Source organism: Saccostrea echinata, unplaced genomic scaffold (assembly GCF_033153115.1).
Source record: "Saccostrea echinata isolate AGI-Se365-2 ecotype Australia unplaced genomic scaffold, CSIRO_AGI_Sech_v1 ptg000051l, whole genome shotgun sequence".
In the NCBI taxonomy this organism is placed as follows: domain Eukaryota; kingdom Metazoa; phylum Mollusca; class Bivalvia; order Ostreida; family Ostreidae; genus Saccostrea; species Saccostrea echinata.
In genome coordinates, this window is record NW_026889800.1 from 3818991 (window position 1) to 3839459 (window position 20469).

Sequence of the window (20469 nt, forward strand, 5' to 3'; positions counted from 1 at the left end):
GCCCCTCTCAGCCCCCATTTTGAGGGGCCAGCCCCTTTTTCTTCATATCACTTTAACGCTCTCATGATTTTAACACTTTTTGTTCAACAACTACTCAGAAATTTTTCTTCGTTTCTGAGATATTTGCAAAGGAAGTATTTAGGGGCCGGCCCTTCAACTCCTTAATGGGGACGTTTAGCATAATATGAAAGGTTGCATATTGTTTAGAACATTATTTTGAACATCTTTTGTTCAATATTGCTTATCAAAATATTTCCCACTTTTGAGATTTAAGGCGTCAAAGATTTAGCATTCTGGCCCCTTATGGCCCCTAATTATATAACATATGATGTGAATATCATAATACATAGTTGTAAATTGTTGAGATAAACATTTTTGCTTCAGTAATGCAATAGAAAATATTGATCGTTAAAGAGTTATTGTTCAGGGACTTTCGGCCCCTCTCAGCCCCTATTTTGAGGGGCCAGCCCCTTTTTCTTCATATCACTTTAACGCTCTCATGATTTTGAATACTTTTTGTTCAACAACTACTCAGAAATTTTTCTTCGTTTCTGAGATATTTGCAAAGGAAGTATTTAGGGGCCAGCCCTTCAACTCCTTAATGGGGACGTTTAGCAAAAAATGATAGGTTGCATATTGTTTAGAACTTTATTTTGAACATCTTTTGTTCAATATTGCTTATCAAAATATTTCATAGTTTTAAAATATAAAGCGTCAAAGATTTGGCATTCTGGCCCCTTATGGCCCCTAATTATGTAACATTTGATGTAAATATCATAATATATAGTTGTAAATTGTTGAGATAAACATTTTTGCTTCAGTAATGCATTACAAAATATTGATCGTTAAAGAGTAATTGATCAAAGACTTTCGGCCCCTCTCAGCCCCTATTTGGAGGGTCCAGCCCCTTTTTCTTCACATCATTTTAAAGCTCTCATGATTTTGAACACTTTTTGTTCAACAATTAGGCAGAAATTCTTTTTCGTTTCTGAGATATTTGCAAAAGAAGTATTTAGGGGCCGATCCTTCAACTCCTTAATGGGGACGTTTAGCAAAAAATGAAAGGTTGCATATTGTTTAGAACATTATTTTGAACATCTTTTGTTCAATATTGCTTATCAAATATTTCATAGTTTTGAGATATAAAGCGTCAAAGATTTGGCATTCTGGCCCCTTATGGCCCCTAATTATGTAACATATGACATAAATATTATAATAAATAGTTGTAAATTGTTAAGATAAACATTTTTGCTTCAGTAATGTATACCAAAATATTGATTGTTAAAGAGTTATTGATTTAATACTTTTGGCCCCTCTCGGCCCCTAACATGACAAGTCAGCCCTTTTTTCTTGATATCATATTAAAGATCTTGTCATTCCGCACAAATATTGTTCAGTATGTTTTAACAAAATAATTATACTTTAAAAGATATGATACAAAATGTCTCAAAAATTCACTTATGTTTCGTGTCCTAAATTTCGACCCCTACCGAGCTTCCATACTAGGCACTTCCGGAAAATATCCAAACCCAGGTGCAAAATGGCAACATGTCCTCTATCATCATTGAAAATTTCAGCGCTCTAGCTTAAGCCGTTTTTGAGTTCCATCGCAGACAAGGAGGTCCTCTAAATTTTGATAAAAGGGCGATAACTTCCGACCGGAAGTTAATATCCCTTAACGGAATTGCCGGAATTAACTTCAGATGTCAACGCATCTACCATGAAAATTTGAATGAAATTGAACAAGCCATCTCCGAGAAATCGTCTGCACAAAATTTGTAAGAAGAAAAAAGAATAAAAATAATAATAACTAGATGCGATCTCGTTGCGAGCAACGAGTGGGTCTTCCGTCCGATTTTTGATAAGATGAGATACGAATTTGACTGAGATTTTCGTTCATAAATATATAAATAGTGAAAACGTACAATTTGCTTCAGTTATGTTTAACAAAATTTTGATCATTATGGCACCAAAAACGCAATATTTGATGAAGATTTTAAAATATTAATAGTAGAAGATCGTGAAGATGAACATTACTGTAGAAGGGTTATAGATGAAAGACTTTTAGCCCCTTTGAGCCCCTAATTCGAGGGGTCTTGATATCAAATGAAAGGTCTTGTAATTCTGAAGAATTTTCGTTCAACAACTTTTCAGTTTTCGAGATATGCAGATTTGAAATAGTTAGGGGCCGTCCCTTTAAGTCCTTATAGGGGCTGTTTAGGAAAAATTCAAAGGATGCACATCGCTCAGAACATCATTCTAAACAACTTTTGTTCAATATTGCTTTTCAAAATGTTTCCCCTTTTCGAGATATCAAGCTTCAAAGATCAAGCATTCTGGCCCCTTATGGCCCTTAATTACGTAATATTTGAAGAAAATTTTCAGATATATAGTTGCAGATTGTGAAGATGAACATTTTTGCTTCAAAATTTAATATCAAAATATTTAACGTTAAGGAGTTATAGATGAAAGACTTTTGGCCCCTCTGAGCCCCTAATTTGAGGGTCAGCCCCTTTTTCTTGATATCACTTGAAAGGTCTTGTAATTCTGAAGACTTTTTGTTCAACAGCTATTCAGAAGTTTTGTTTCGTTTTCGAGATATGTCGACTTGAAATATTTAGGGGCCGTCCCTTTAAGTCCTTACAGGGGCTGTTTAGGAAAAAATCAAAGGATGTACATTGTTCAGATCATCATTTAAACAACTTTTATTCAATATTACTTTTCAAAATGTTTCCCCTTTTCGAGATATAAAGCGTCAAAGATCAAGCATTCTGGCCCCTTATGGCCCTTAATTACGTAATATTTGAAGAAAATTTTCAGATATATAGTTGCAGATTGTGAAGATAAACATTTTTGCTTCAATAATTAATATCAAAATATTTAACGTTAAGGAGTTATAGATAAAAGACTTTTGGCCCCTCTGAGCCCCTAATTTGAGGGATCAGCCCCTTTTTCGTGATATCACATGAAAGGTCTTGTAATTCTGAAGACTTTTTGTTCAACAACTATTCAGAAGTTTCGTTTCGTTTTCGAGATATGTAGACTTGAAATATTTAGGGGCCGCCCCTTTAAGTCCTTATAGGGGCTGTTTAGGAAAAATTCAAAGGATGCACATTGTTGAGAACATCATTCTAAACAACTTTTATTCAATATTGCTTTTCAAAATGTTTCCCCTTTTCGAGATATAAAGAGTCAAAGATCAAGCATTCTGGCCCCTTGTGGCCCCTATTTATGTGACATATGACGTAAAAATTATAATATATAGTTGTAGGTTGTTAAGATAAATAATTTTGCTTCAGTAATGTATACAAAAATATTGCGTGTTTAAGAGTTATCGATTAAAGACTTTTGGCCCCTATCAGCCCCTAATGTGATGAGTCAGCACTTTTTTCTTGATATCATGTTACAGATCTTTTCATTCTGCACAAATATTGTTCAATATGTCTTAGCAAAATAATTATACTTTAAAAGATATGATACAAAATGTCTCAAAAATTCACTCATGATTCGTGTCCTAAATTTTGACCCCTACCGAGCTTCCATACTAGGCACTTCCGGAAAATATCAAAACCCAGGTGCAAAATGGCAATATGTCTTCTATCATCACTGAAAATTTCAGCGCTCTAGCTTAAGCCGTTTTTGAGTTCCATCGCAGACAAGGAGCTCCTCTGAATTTTAATAAAAGGGCGATAACTCTCGACCGGAAGTAAATATCCCTTAACGGACTTGCCGGAATTAACTTCAGATGTCAATGCATGTACCTTGAAAATTTGAATGAAATCAAACGAGCCATCTCCGAGAAATCCTCTGCACAAATTTTGTAAGGAGAAAAAAGAATAATAATAATAACTAGATGGTTCTCGTTGCGAGCAACGAGTGGGTCTTCCGTAAGATTTTGGATAAGATTAGTTAAGATCTTGACTGAGATATTCATCTGTAAAAAGTGAAAGGATGCATATTGTTTAAAACATTATTCTGCACATCTTTTGTTCAACATTGCTCATCAAAATATATCCCCTTTTCGAGATATAAAGCGTCAAAGATTTAGCATTCTGGCCCCTTATAGCCTTTATTACGTAACATATGATCAAAATTTTATAATAGATAGTTGCAGATTGTTAAGATAAACATTTTTGCTTCAGTAATTTATAACAAAATATTGATCATTAAAGAATTATAGATGAAAGACTTTTGGCCCTTCTGAGCCCCTAATTTGAGGGGTCAGCCCCTTTTTCTTGATATCAAATAAAAGGTCTTGTGATTTTGAAGACTTTTTGTTCAACAACTATTCAGAAATTTCCTTTCGTTTAAGACATATATAGAATAACAATATTTAGGGGCCAGCCCTCCAGGTCCTTAATGGGGATGTCTTGCAAAAATTAAAAGGGTGTATATTGTTTAGAACATTATTCTGAACATCTTTTGTTCAATATTGCTTATCAAAATATTTCCCCTTTTCGAGATATAAAGTGTCAAAGATTTAGCATTCTGGCCCCTTATGGCCCCTTATTACGTAACATATGATCAAAATTTTATAATATATAGTTGCAGAATGTTAAGATGAACATTTTTGCTTCAGTAATTTATAACAAAATATTCATCATTAAAGAGTTATAGATGAAAGACTTTTGGCCCTTCTGAGCCCCTAATTTGAGGGGTAAGCCCCTTTTTCTTGATATCAAATAAAAGGTCTTGTGATTTTGAAGACTTTTGTTCAACAACTATTCAGAAATTTCCTTTCGTTTAAGAGATATATAGAATAACAATATTTAGGGGCCAGCCCTCCAAGTCCTTAATAGGGATGTCTTGCAAAAATTAAAAGGGTGTATATTGTTTAGAACATTATTCTGAACATCTTTTGTTCAATATTGCTTATCAAAATATTTCCCCTTTTCGAGATATAATGGGTCAAAGATTTAGCATTCTGGCCCCTTATGGTCCCTTATTACGTAACATATGATTAAAATTTTATAATATATAGTTGCAGAATGTTAAGATAAACATTTTTGCTTCAATAACTTATAACAAAATATTCATCATTAAAGAGTTATAGATGAAAGACTTTTGGCCCTTCTGAGCCCCCTAACTTGAGGGGTCAGCCTTTTTTCTTGATATCAAATGAAAGGTCTTGTGATTTTGAAGACTTTTTGTTCAACAACTATTCAGAAATTTCCTTTCGTTTAAGAGATATATAGAATAACAATATTTACGGGCCAGCCCTCCAACTCCTTAATGGGGATGTCTTGCAAAAATTATAAGGGTGTATATTGTTTAGAACATTATTTTGAACATCTTTTGTTCAATATTGCTTATCAAAATATTTCCCCTTTTCGAGATATAATGGGTCAAAGATTTAGCATTCTGGCCCCTTATGGCCCCTTATTACGTAACATATGATCAAAATTTTATTATATATAGTTGCAGAATGTTAAGATAAACATTTTTGCTTCAATAACTTATAACAAAATATTCATCATTAAAGAGTTATAGATGAAAGACTTGGCCCCTCTGAGCCCCTAATTTTAGGGGTCAGCCCCTTTTTCTTGATATCACATGAAAGGTCTTGTAATTTTGAAGACTTTCTGTTCAACAACTATTCAGAAATTTCCTTTCCTTTAAGAGATATGTAGACTTGAAATATTAAGGGGCCGTCCCTTTAAGTCCTTATAGGGGCTGTTTAGGAAAAATTAAAAGGATGAACATTGTTGAGAACATCATTTTAAACAACTTTTGTTCAATATTCTCTTTCAAAATGTTTCCCCTTTTCGAGATATAAATCGTCAAAGATTAAGCATTCTGGCCCCTTATGGCCCCTAATTATGTAACATATGACAAAAATATTATAATATATAGCTGTAAATTGTTAAGATAAACATTTTTGCTTCAGTAATGTATACCAAAATATTGATTGTTAAAGAGTAATTGATTTAATACTTTCGGCCCCTCTCGGCCCCTAATATGATAAGACAGCCCTTTTATCTTGATATCGTATTAAAGATCTTGTCATTCTGCACAAATATTGTTCAGTATGTTTTAACAAAATAATTATACTTTAAAAGATATGATACAAAATGTCTCAAAAATTCATTCATGATTCATGTCCTAAATTTCGACCCCTACCGAGCTTCCATACTAGGCACTTCCGGAAAATATCTAAACCCAGGTGCATAATGGCAACATGTCCTCTATCATCACTGAAAATTTCAGCGCTCTAGCTTAAGCCGTTTTTGAGTTCCATCGCAGACAAGGAGGTCCTCTGAATTTTAATAAAAGGGCGATAACTTCCGACCGGAAGTGATTTTTCAAATTTTGAATTGCCGGTATAAACTTCAGATGATAAGACATAAACTCTGAAAATTTGAAGTAAATCGATCAATTCATCTCCGAGAAATCTTCTGCACAAAATCGGTAAGGAGAAAAAAAAGAAGAATAATAATAAAAGTGAAAAAGAAACATAAGAATAATAGAAGGGTCTTCCGCTGAAGACGGAAGACCCTAATAATAATAATAACTAGATGCGATCTCGTTGCGAGCAACGAGTGGGTCTTCCGTCCGATTTTTGATAAGATGAGATACGAATTTGACTCAGATTTTTGTTCATAAATATATAAATAGTGAAAACGCACAATTTCCTTCAGTTATTTTTAACAAAATTTTGATCATTATGGCACCAAAAAACGCAATATTTGATGAAGATTTTAACATATTTATAGTAGCAGATCGTGATGATGAACATTACTGTAAAAGGGTTATAGATGAAAGACTTTTAGCCCCTTTGAGCCCCTAATTCGAGGGGTCTTGATATCACATGAAAAGTCTTGTAATTCTGAAGACTTTTTGTTCAACAACTATTCAGAAGTTTCGTTTCGTTTTCGAGATATGTAGACTTGAAATATTTAGGGGCCGTCCCTTTAAGTCCTTATAGGGGCTGTTTAGGAAAAATTCAAAGGATGCACATTGTTCAGATCATCATTTTAAACAACTTTTGTTCAATATTGCTTTTCAAAATGTTTCCCCTTTTCGAGATATAAAGCGTCAAAGATTAAGCATTCTGGCCCCTTATGGCCTCTAATTACGTAATATTTGAAGAAAATTTTAAGATATATAGTTGCAATTCGTGAAGATGAACATTTTTATTTTAATAATTAATATCAAAATATTTAACGTTAAGGAGTTATAGATGAAAGACTTTTGGTCCCTCTGAGCCCCTAATTTCAGGGGTCAGCCCCTTTTTCTTGATATCACTTGAAAGGTCTTATAATTCTGAAGACTTTTTGTTCAACAACTATTCAGAAGTTTCGTTTCGTTTTCGAGATATGTAGACTTGAAATATTTAAGGGCCGTCCCTTTAAGTCCTTATAGGGGCTGTTTAGGAAAAATTCAAAGGATGCACATTGTTCAGATCATCATTCTAAACAACTTTTGTTCAATATTGCTTTTCAAAATGTTTCCCCTTTTCGAGATATAAAGCTTCAAAGATTAAGCATTCTGGCCCCTTGTGGCCCTTATTTATGTAACATATGACGTAAAAATCATGATATATAGTTGTAGTTTATTAAGATAAATAATTTTGCTTCAGTAATGTATACAAAAATATTGCTTGTTTAAGAGTTATCGATTAAAGACTTTCGGCCCCTATCAGCCCCTAATGTGATGAGTCAGCCCTTTTTTCTTGATATCATGTTACAGATCTTGCCATTCTGCACAAATATTGTTCAATATGTTTTAACAAAATAATTATACTTTAAAAGATATGATACAAAATGTCTCAAAAATTCACTCATGATTCGTGTCCTAAATTTCGACCCCTACCGAGCTTCCATACTAGGCACTTCCGGAAAATATCTAAACCCAGGTGCAATGTGGCAACATGTCCTCTATCATCACTGAAAATTTCAGCGCTCTAGCTTAAGCCGTTTTTGAGTTCCATCGCAGACAAGGAGGTCCCCTGAATTTTAATAAAAGGGCGATAACTTCCGACCGGAAGTGATTTTCCGAATTGTGAAATACCAGTACAAACTTCAGATGATAAGACATAAACTCTGAAAATTTGAAGTAAATCGATCAATTCATCTCCGAGAAATCTTCTGCACAAAATCGGTAAGGAGAAAAAAAAGAAGAACTAGATGCGATCTCGTTGCGAGCAACGAGTGGGTCTTCCGTCCGATTTTTGATAAGATGAGATACGAATTTGACTGAGATTTTCGTTCATAAATATATAAATAGTGAAAACGTACAATTTGCTTCAGTTATGTTTAACAAAATTTTGATCATTATGACACCTAAAAACACAATGTTTGATGAAGATTTTAAAATATTTATAGTAGCAGATCGTGAAGATGAACATTACTGTAAAAGGGTTAGAGATAAAAGACTTTTGGTCCCTCTGAGCCCCTAATTCGAGGGGTCAGCCCCTTTTTCTTGATATCACATGAAAGGTCTTGTAATTCTGAACACTTTTTGTACAACAACTATTCAGAAATTTCGTTTCGTTTTCGAGACATGTAGACTTGAACTATTTAGGGGCCGTCCCTTTAAGTCCTTATAGGGGTTGTTTGGGAAAAATTCAAAGGATGCACATTGTTGAGACCATCATTCTAAACAACTTTTGTTCAATATTGCTTTTCAAAATGTTTCCCCTTTTCGAGATATAAAGCGTCAAAGATTAAGCCTTCTGGCCCCTTATGGCCCCTAATTACGCAATATTTGATAAAAAATTTATAATATATAGTTGCAGATTGTGAAGATAAACATTTTTGCTTCAACAATTAATATCAAAATATTTAAGGTTAAGGAGTTATAGATGAAAGACTTTTGGCCCCTCTGAGCCCCTAATTTGAGGGGTCATCCCCTTTTTCTTGATATCACATGAAAGGTCTTGTAATTCTGATGACTTTTTGTTCAACAAGTATTCAGAAGTTTCGTTTCGTTTTCGAGATATGTGGACTTGAAATATTTAGGGGCTGTCTCTTTAAGTCCTTATAGGGACTGTTTAGGAAAAATTCAAAGGATGCACGTTGTTGAAACCATCATTCTAAACAACTTTTGTTCAATATTGCTTTTCAAAATGTTTCCCCTTTTCGAGATATAAAGCTTCAAAGATTAAGCATTCTGGCCCCTTATGGCCCCTAATTACGTAATATTTGAAGAAAATTTTATGATATCTAGTTGCAGATTGTGAAGATGAAAATTTTTGCTTCAATATTTAATATCAAAATATTTAAGGTTAAGGAGTTATAGATGAAAGACTTTTGGCCCCTCTGAGCCCCTAATTTGAGGGGTCAGTCCCTTTCTCTTGATATCACTTGAAAGGTCTTGTAATTTTGAAGACTTTTTGTTCAACGATTATTCAGAAGTTTCGTTTCATTTTCGAGATATGAAGACTTGAAATATTTAGGGGCCGTCCCTTTAAGTCCTTATAGGGTCAGTTTAGGAAACATTCAAAGGATGCACATTGTTCGGATCATCATTCTAAACAACTTTTGTTCAATATTGCTTTTCAAAATGTTTCCCCTTTTCGAGATATAAAGCTTCAAAGATTAAGCATTCTGGCCCCTTGTGGCCCTTATTTATGTAACATATGACGTAAAAATCATAATATATAGTTGTAGTTTGTTAAGATAAATAATTTTGCTTCAGTAATGTATACAGAAATATTTCTTGTTTAAGAGTTATCGATTAAAGACTTTCGGCCCCTATCGGCCCCTAATGTGATGAGTCAGCCCTTTTTTCTTGATATCATGTTAAAGATCTTTTTATTCTGCACAAATATTGTTCAATATGTTTTATCAAAATAATTATACTTTAAAAGATATGATACAAAATGTCTCAAAAATTCACTCATGATTCGTGTCCTAAATTTCGACCCCTACCGAGCTTCCATACTAGGCACTTCCGGAAAATATCTAAACCCAGGTGCAAAATTGCAACTTGTCCTCTATCATCACTGAAAATTTCAGCACTCTAGCTTGAGCCGTTTTTGAGTTCCATCGCAGACAAGGAGGTTCTCTGAATTTTGATAAAAGGGCGATAACTCCGGACCGGAAGTGAATTTCTGAAAATTGTTTAGCCGGAATTAACTTCAGATAACCTAGCAACAATCCTGAAAATCTGAAGCAAATCCATCCATCCATCTCCGAGAAATCGTCTGCACAAAATTTGTGCAGAAAAAAAGAATAATAATAATAATAATAATAAGCTTGAAAAAGAAACCTAAGAATAATAGAAGGGTCTTCCGCTGAAGACGGAAGACCCTAATAATAATAAAAGTGAAAAAGAAACATAAGAATAATAGAAGGGTCTTCCGCTGAAGACGGAAGACCCTAATAAAGGTAAAAAAGAAACCTAAGAATAATAGAAGGGTCTTCCGCTGAAGACGGAAGACCCTAATAAAAGTGAAAAAGAAACCGAAGAATAATAGAAGGGTCTTCCGCTGAAGACGGAAGACCCTAATAAGAAGAAGAAAAGTGAAAAATCAACAATAGAATAATAGAAGGGTCTTCCGCAGAAGACGGAAGACCCTAATAATAATAATAAAAAGAAAAGTGAAAAATCAACAATAGAATAATAGAAGGGTCTTCCGCAGAAGACGGAAGACCCTAATAATAATAGGGAAAAAGAAACCGAACGAAAACAAGAAGGTCTTCCGTTGGAGACGGAAGACCTTAAAAAGTGAAAAATCAACAATAGAATAATAGAAGGGTCTTCCGCAGAAGACGGAAGACCCTAATAATAAGAAAAGTGAAAAATCAACAATAGAATAATAGAAGGGTCTTCCGCAGAAGACGGAAGACCCTAATAATAAAAGGATTGATAAACGACTCAAGAAATTTGGGTAAGGAGGTCGGTGAATTTTTTCATTAAAAAACACTGAAGTGGAAATAATTATTAATGGGTGGGCTAAAATCGCGATAAAAAAAAATCCAGCAGAATAGAAAAAATTGATTCGGACCTTTTTTTTACTCGGTCAAGAGAGGACAAATAATCATTTTCTTTTTAAAGATGGCCTTACATGATAGCATTTTAAAATTCTTCCCCAAAGATATGCATAGTTTTTTTTTTTTTTTTTTTTTTTTTTTTTTTTTTTTTTTTTTTTTTTTTGATGTTCGGTCTTTCGGATCTTTTTCCCCTGAAAATCTGCCCGAAACTGATAAATTTTGTTTTTTTTTTTTTTTTTTTTTTTAAATAAATTGAGAGATGAAAAAAAGGGGTGAATATGTTCAGTCTGGAGGCACATTTTTTATTTATTTATTTTTTTAGGAATACGTAATGCAAGCATCCGTAGATCGTCCCAGAATATAACTCTGCTACATGTTTATACATGTGCAACCGGCAGATGGGGGTTGATCAAATATTATTTCAGAATTATAGTGTAAGTGCAATGGTATACACGTGTACATGTAATTTTGATGTTGGTCTCTTACAATTTTACAAGTCACCACATAAAACATTTTTATTCAATAAGTTTTAAAAATCTCATTCATTTAATTTAATTTTTATGGAATGGAAAATAAGAAATGGGACCTACTAAATGTAGATAATGGATTATTAAGTTGATCGATTTTAATATTGTAAGGCCGCAGATCTGAATGGAATACACGTTTAAATTGATCAGAAATCAAAGATCAATCCGTGATTTGGCTTTATTGTGTACATGTCTTAGGCACTGGGGCAGAACCGGGTACAACATGTATATTCCATGTAAGTTGTGGTGGTCAGCGTAACACAATGTGCACTAATTACCTATTGTTCTGCGTCTGCGGCCACCGGTGTTAATAATAAACAAATGAACCTGCACTGTACATGTACTTGCTACTTGGAGCAGGAACAATCTTTACGAATGCACAGAAAATTTAATATTTATTATCGATTTGGTTGACAAATTAAATTGATAGAAAAATGTTTAGCAATATAGGACACAGTACAAAATAAGAAAAAAAGAGAGAACTGAAGTTATATACATTGTACAAACTTATTAATTAAATGAAGTAACTTAAACATGTTAAAATAAGATAGATTTATTTTAATTCACGTCGATCTTTGCTCAATATTTAATTTCATTTGCTAGTTTTACGTACATTTCTTGAGATAAAGTTTAAAGAAGGTGCTACATGTAAATTCATTTGAATCTCTGTTAACAGTGTTTATGGGCCTGTAAAACGGAGACGAGAAATTGATAAGGAAGAGTTCGACTATGTTTATCTAATAAATAATTATGCAAAATTTATACGAGATTTTTTTTTAAAAAGATGGTTTAGTGATTTAGCAATTTGTGTAATGATATTAGCATCAACTGTTCACAGTTCAGAACATCGCTGAATCCGAGATAAAAATCTGTTATGAATTATCGGAATGTAATAATAACATGCTGATCGCACTCATGAATAAATGTTATTATAATAGCTGAATTTTGTATTGTTTCTTGATTCTCTAAAATAATTTATTCATGTTTATTAAAGATATTTAGTAATTATTACATGTATAACTTATGGAACTTAAAACTAAAGAATCAACCTTGCGCCTATCAGCTTAGTTAACAGTCTTTCATCCCCCCTTTTTTTCTGCTACAGTCTGAATAACTAATTGAATCATGTCGCGTGTACTTTGAGTACATTGGTCTCGCAAAAAGAGAAATGGACAACAAATATTATACTCTCTGTACAAGGTTATTTCTAATTTTACTAATGTTACTAAATGCATATCGTAAGAAATACAACGTGTACTAATATTTGACCCGATTCTCAAAACGAAAGTAGAAACTTCTACACGTGGTGGACATGTGAATATTTTACACAGTGTTTTAAGAACAACCGAGTAATTTCAAGTTTTGTTTTATTTCGCTTTTTAACTGACTGACCGCGTATAAGCAGGTTATTATTTTTTTTTAAATTGATCTAGCTGTTACCAGTAATTACGCACATCGTACTAACGAAGAAAGATCTCCGTATTTCATTGAATGAAAATCACACTGCATAAAATTTCTATCTCTTGGTGGCTTGTTGTTAAAAAAATCAACGATAGATAGATAGCTTGATACCACAAAATGATATTAAAAAAATTGCGAGGAGGACATAAATTATAGATCTAGAGAGCACTAGCTAAAAGAGATAATTCAACAAATTTAAGATCATGATCAATTCTTATTATTTGAACCTGTCACATTCTTCATTAAAGGGCATAGTATATGTTATATGAATAGATTTTTTGTGAGAAATATTAAATACTGCCTTGTTAAAAGGAGAAGGGTTTGTAAAGGGTGGGGGGGGGGGTCTCAACTAACAGAGCAGACGGAACCCATGTTACTAATCAAATATTCAGGTTCTCTACATGAAAATATAAATTTAATTGCAACCATTGACTGTATTGAAGATGCTTCCAAAAATTTTTAACGACAGTACAAATATACGTGGAAAAAATATGAGATGGAATTTTTTTAAAAAGACCTTTGTGAATAAAAAATTGTTTTAAAAAGTACCTGCATAGGTAGAGTAACAACTGCATGAACACCCCCCCCCCCCTTTCAGATATTGACAACAAAGGAGAAATATAAAGATAAAGGAAAACATAAACATTTATGATCTAATTTTAACATTAAGAACAGCACAATATCAGTAATTATCAAACATTATCAGTAAAATTTGGGATTCTCAGCACTTTTTTCGTCCAGTAGTGTCTGTTAGTTTTGTTAGAGCCGTTTGACATGAATGAAACTCTCGAAATCCAGATTGTGATTTAAATAAAAGATCAAAGCTAGAGGTAAAGTCACGTATTTGATCGGCTATGTGTTTTTCAACTAATTTTGATAATGTTGGAAGAATGGATATGGGTCTGTAGTTCCCTGGATCTGCGTGGTCGCCATTTTTGAAAATAGGAGTGACTTTTGCTTGTTTTAAACGGGATGGAAATACACCATTAGTAATGCTAGCATTTATAAGATATGTAATAGATTTGCATACAACATTTGCCGAAAGTTTTAGTAGACGAGGTCCAATAAAGTCAATGCCTGCTGACTTGTTCACATCAAGTGTATTCAACATATTAAATACTTCAAACTCACTTATTTGATTTATACTGAAAAAATTTTCTTTCCCTAGTTTAGTTTCTGTAAATTGATTTAATAATTCTGAATCAAAACTTTGTACTGATATATTTGCTAATAACTTACAGGATATTTCTGTAAAGTGTTTGTTAAAGATATCAACAATATCCTGTAAATTTTCAAAATCCAAACCATTCTGTGTAATACGGTTAGGTGTAAAATTTTTGGAATCGGATGCCAAATGGTTTAAATAACTCCACATTTCTTTAGGACTTGAACTTTCTTCAACTGCTGATTTGTAATACTTTGATTTGGCTTGATCTATTAATTGTGTGACTTTATTTCTCCAAAATTTGTAATTTTCTGAATTTCTTTGTAGATGGTATGTATCACGTAAAAGTCTAGCATCATTTATTTCCTGTGTAAGCCATTTAGGTCGAATTTCAGTCTTGACTCTTTTAGTTTTTACTTTGGCATGTTTGTTAAGAATATCATTAGATATTTCATAAAATTTATTCAATATTTCGTTTGGGTCTTTTAGTTCAAGAAGAGTGTTAAAATTTGCATTTTCTTAATCTCTTAGAAACTTATTTTCATTGAATTTTTTAAAATCTCGATATTGGATTTCAGTATGTTTTCCCTTACGCTGTATGCAGTTAGTTTTCCGTGTCAAACATACAGGGTAGTGGTCAGATATAGCAATAGGGGACACACTGGTTTCACATATGTTTTCTGGTTTGGTTGTATAAAAATGATCAATTAAGGTAACTGAGGTACTTGTTATTCTAGTTGGAACAGTAATTATCTGTGAAAGTCCAAACTCCTCTAAAGCAGATGTCCAGTATTGTGGGGGGTCTTTCATTAAATCAATATTAAAATCACCTGCTAGAATTATTTCAGTATCATCACAGCAGGAGGCACGGTTTACCTCCCTTGCTAGGTCCTCTGCCCAACATTACAATACCTTTGTTGTTAGACTTTTCTCCGTTGACCCCGAATTAGCTTGACTTGTGACTGCACCTTTGAAGATAGAGTTGATTGTATTGAAGAAGCTGGATTTCCCAGCCGCTACTTGTCCTATTAGCAGGACCTTTACTTGATCAACACAAGTCTCTTCCAGTGGACAGTAGTCCTCCACGTCTTTTCTCAAACTTTGTAAATACTGAAATGTAAAAAAAAAAAAAAACGTTATCTTATTTCATTAATCTGAGGGAGCAGAAGGAGTAGAGCTTTTTAAAATAATTTCAATAGGTATTTTCTATAGGGATTTTTTAAAAAGGGAATTTTTAATTTAAAAAACACGTGCAAATATGATGTTAAAAAGTTTTTAATGGGATAAGAAAACTTCGAAATGCACTAAAAATATAATTGTATTCTGTAGGTTTTAAAAAAGTTTTGAGTCGAGGAGAGCTGAAACAAACAGTATTTTAAAGATGGTCTGAAATTCAGATTTTTAATAACGATCGACTGAATGAAAAAGAGTGAATATTACGAACAGTGATCGATTTCATAAATACAAGTAGTACAAATCTGTGAACTGGGCATAAAACACGGACCCCTGGACATTCCAGTGGTGGGATCAGGTGCCTAGGAGGAGTATCATTTTACTATTCATAATGGGAATATGAAATACATAAAAGAAAAAAAACTTAAATCAACATTTTGAGATACTGTATACACTGACACGATTTTTATGAATGAGAAACTCATAATTTTATCAATAAATATTATTTACATTTTTCAGCATTCTACTTTGTTAAATTAAGCTCAATTAACTTTAAAATAAAAAAGTCTCCCTTTACATGTATATATGTATTGTTTTTAAATTCTAAATATCCATATATGCTATTAATTTACTAATAGATATATAATAAAATACCTGTTTGTCCCACTGAGGTGTTATTCGCCAGTTATTCAGTGTAGGTTCCAATATCCCCTCTGAAAATCAGAGTATTTATTTATAGTATGTGGAGGTTATAAAGATTTTTTTATAATCATTGTTTAACTAAAACTTGTCTGATGTGCATTAATACATTTAATAGGGCTTCCAGATAAACTTATACCTTAAGTTTTTGCATATCAAACAGCTGGTGGGTTTTTTTTTACTATAAAGATAACCTTGATTTCTAGAGTTAATAAACAATCCCCCTTTCTTGAATTATGGATTCATTGTAGCTTCAATATTATATATATATATATATATATATATATATATATATATATATATATATATATATATATAGATCAGTTTGGGATAAGTGCAAGTCACATCTGTTTCTCTGGTAAAAGTTGCAATAAATATTCAGTAATTTTTACAAATTATTTAATCACAGCTTTACCTATAATATCTGTGTAGCATAATTGATTACAACCATAAATCTACTACCTTAGACTTTCACTCTCTTCTCCTAATTATATCAATTTTAAACTTATGTGAAAAATACACATACCATCAATTTTATATTTTTTTTATTTTATCTATTTTTGTATTTTTTATTTTATTTCATATCTTTCACTTCCAGCACGTTGTCTGCAAATGCAGTAATGTAATCGCTTTTCATATCATACGTGTTGTTAAGAGCACAACTAGAAAACGTGTATACGCCATTGGAGGAATCGACATTTTCAGTGAAGTATGGCATGTCGTTTCCATCACCAAAGCAAGGTCCATAATCGTAACGACAATAAATTGCGTTTCCATACTTGTCTGCCTTGATTGGGTATTTTTTGTATACACTCTTTCCGTTTTTACGCACTTGAAATAAAAATGCCTTTTGATCGTGGGCATAATAACCGCCGTCAGTGGTGTTCCAGCTTTGTGAGGTATATCACCCATATACTGTGTCCTAGGTGTTGTAGTTAAAGGTTATAGTCGGACCTTTACAGTCATATTTGGCATGAAATGTCCAGGCGTTACATCCGTCCCTGTTGATTTTGTACAGCATGGCCAATTTAAAATTACCACCAATCCATTCCTGCAAAGCAGTCATTTCTTCTTTCTGTAGAGGAATCGCCATGCTTTTGTATGTAGGAAAACGAAACTAATTTTTTCCAGCCTTCTAAATCACGCCTACAATATCAAAATAACGGGTCGGACGATTAGGATTGTGTTCGATACTCGACAGTTTTTGTCGTAAATTTAATAAATTGAATATAAATCGTAAGCTGTCAAAGAAGATAAAACTTAAAGTCGCTTGGTCGGAGTGAGACGCGCATATTCTGCAATCGCATCATCTGGGGTCTTTTCGTCCGTGGTCCGAAAAACAACCTCGAGTGTATTAACATCACCGGATGTTAAAAATTTAAACAAGATGTTTTGTTTGTTTGTTTGTATGTTTTTTAACGTCCCTCTCGAGAATTTTTCACTCATATGGAGACGCCACCACTTGACGGTGGAGAGTTGCAAATTTTGTCCTATACTCGGCACTTACGGCCATTGAGCAGTGAGGGATACTATAACCAGGTAGATTTTGGTTATAAGTTATAAAATTAATTCCTGAACTATATCCGTTGTTTAGCGCGAACGGGGAAGAAGGAATGTTGGCGGGTAATAAAGAAGCGGCGCTGTGGGGCCGTAATACAACGTAAATGAGAAAGGTGCCGTATTCCCTATGGTCTTCCAATATAAAGTCCAAGAACTGGTAAAATCAGGTTTCCGAATTTATTATAGACGATGGTAAAAAAAACAATCAACATGAATTTCAACAATAGTTTACAGGTCTTAACCGAGTTGGATGTGGCCGGTAGAGCATCGGGCCTCCAAACTGAAGAAGGTATAATGGACATAGATTTTTGTAAGATAGAGAGTAAACAATAATTGAATTATGACACTAGCTGAGTTAATTGATAGACAGGTGTGTTTCTTTGATGGAATGGACATAAAAGACATTGCTAAATAATTATATAAACAAAGTTATTGATATTAGACTAACAGGTCCTGAGGCATTTACACCTATAACGAGTATCAATTCTTTTGACAGTCACTTAAAGTCAATTGGAATGTCTTAATCCAGTTTCAAAGAGAATGATATTCAATCAACTAAATAATAGACATACAATGATAATAGATAGAGAATTTAACAGATAAACGTCCAAATTTAGTATAATATATTGAAAAGTTATTTATTTCAAAAACGTTAATTTTGCTCGGTGATAATATCCTTCGGTCTCCGGGAAAACACGTCCTCGTGTTTTAGAAAGGAACACCCTCAATAAAATGGTGAGCACTGTTGGCACTGACAATGTCCGTGGAAGTTGTTGTACGCGGGGTAAGGGTTGGGTCCGTTTTGTCTCTCGTAATCTATAATGTCCTCTAACCTTTCGATTTCCTGATCTTGGTCGTCGATTTGATTTCGGAGGTTTTCGATTTCTTGAATTTGAGAGTCGATTGTGAAACGGAGGGAATTGATCTCTTGAACTTGAGCATCAATTTGAATGCGGAGACTGCTGATGTTGGCGTCCTGCGCGTCTGTCTGATCGCGTTGTCTTCTCATATTCTGGTCTGCTGTGTATAGCTGTGTAGACAATAGTAAGATTTCCTCGGTTTGTTTTTTATTCTGGGCAAAAAGCTCTGAATTACGTTCTGCAGCCATTTCATTGTTCTTGTTTGCATTGTTTAATTTTATCTTTAAGTCGATTATTTCCTGCTGTAATTCCGGTTTAACTTTCTGTAGGATTTGGATGTTTGTTACTAGTTGTGAGACCTTTGCATCACTTTCTTGTTGAACGGATACGAGTTGTTTCTTTGTTGATTCAAAGTTTTGCTCGGCAATCTGAAGTTTATGAAGCAATTCCTTGATCCTGTTTTCAGAGTTTTTGAGCTTTTCCTTTGTCTTTGAAATTTCACACCGAAGGGATGAAGCAATATCCACACATTTATGGAAGGCAGCATGTCTGAGGTTGTAGAAGGGTAATTCTCTTAGATATTGTTTTCTGTCCAGAAAATGTCGAACTCTGTTTGCATCACGCAATTTAGCTGCATTTGACTTTTTAGAAGGAATTTGACAGAATTTGGCGTAATGTCCATACCTTCTACAGTTAAAACATGTTGATTGAGATGGATTATATCGCAGCCGATTGGAATTTGTTGGCATATATGTTGGTTGAAAGTAAAAGTCCATTGTGAGGTTTGTTGAATTTTGGGGAAATTAAACTCATGGGTAGAACACGTCCCTGGCGTAGTGAAAGGTACAACACAAAGGGGAACGTCCCGATTCTATCACCAATTATAACCAGGTAGATTTTGGTTATAAGTTATAAAATTAATTCCTGAACTATATCCGTTGTTTAGCGCGAACGGGGAAGAAGGAATGTTGGCGGGTAATAAAGAAGCGGCGCTGTGGGGCCGTAATACAACGTAAATGAGAAAGGTGCCGTATTCCCTATGGTCTTCCAATATGAAGTCCAAGAACTGGTAAAATCAGGTTTCCGAATTTATTATAGACGATGGTAAAAAAAACAATCAACATGAATTTCAACAATAGTTTACAGGTCTTAACCGAGTTGGATGTGGCCGGTAGAGCATCGGGCCTCCAAACTGAAGAAGGTATAATGGACATAGATTTTTGTAAGATAGAGAGTAAACAATAATTGAATTATGACACTAGCTGAGTTAATTGATAGACAGGTGTGTTTCTTTGATGGAATGGACATAAAAGACATTGCTAAATAATTATATAAACAAAGTTATTGATATTAGACTAACAGGTCCTGAGGCATTTACACCTATAACGAGTATCAATTCTTTTGACAGTCACTTAAAGTCAATTGGAATGTCTTAATCCAGTTTCAAAGAGAATGATATTCAATCAACTAAATAATAGACATACAATGATAATAGATAGAGAATTTAACAGATAAACGTCCAAATTTAGTATAATATATTGAAAAGTTATTTATTTCAAAAACGTTAATTTTGCTCGGTGATAATAGATCTTTATTGTGCCAGCACCTACTGCGACACGGGACCTTGGTTTATACGGTCTTATCCGAATTACCGGTCTCCACGTCCCACAGTGGGATTCGAACCCGCGACCTAAGGATCAACTCCTTACTTCGCGACTCTAGAGCAGACGCTCTAACCACTGCGCCACGCGGGCTTAAACAAGATGGATTTGCTTCCTATTTATTATAATATTGGAATGATAGAGTCAAAAGTCACTCTATTTTAGGTAATATTTTTACATTCAATTGAGCTCCAAACTCTACAGATAAGAGGTCTCCCTACATTTATTTCAAAGTTTATGAAAAGGGGGGATGTCATTGGACGCCTACGTAACATATTCGAGGTTGTTTTTCCTCTTGTCGGAAAGGCCCGAGAAGTTTCGATTGACACGAAAGATAACTGAAGCGTATGACATGGTGTATTGACCTGATAAGCATATTGACCTGATTGACCTTATGAGATATAAAATGTTATTTACTTAATCTAA

General features: G+C 33.6%; 1 protein-coding gene across 1 annotated transcript in view; it reads right to left on the reverse strand.

Annotated features, from left to right (window-relative positions):
* The window catches only part of LOC133203492 (interferon-induced protein 44-like), a 29842-nt gene extending 12729 nt beyond the window's left edge, over nucleotides 1–17113 (reverse strand). The window contains 3 exon segments of the mRNA XM_061339267.1: nucleotides 15003–15200; nucleotides 15918–15976; nucleotides 16545–17113. Of these exon segments, the coding sequence (XP_061195251.1) occupies nucleotides 15003–15200; nucleotides 15918–15976; nucleotides 16545–17055 (768 nt within the window). The 5' untranslated portion in view covers nucleotides 17056–17113.
* Between the last annotated feature and the right edge of the window lie 3356 nt (nucleotides 17114–20469).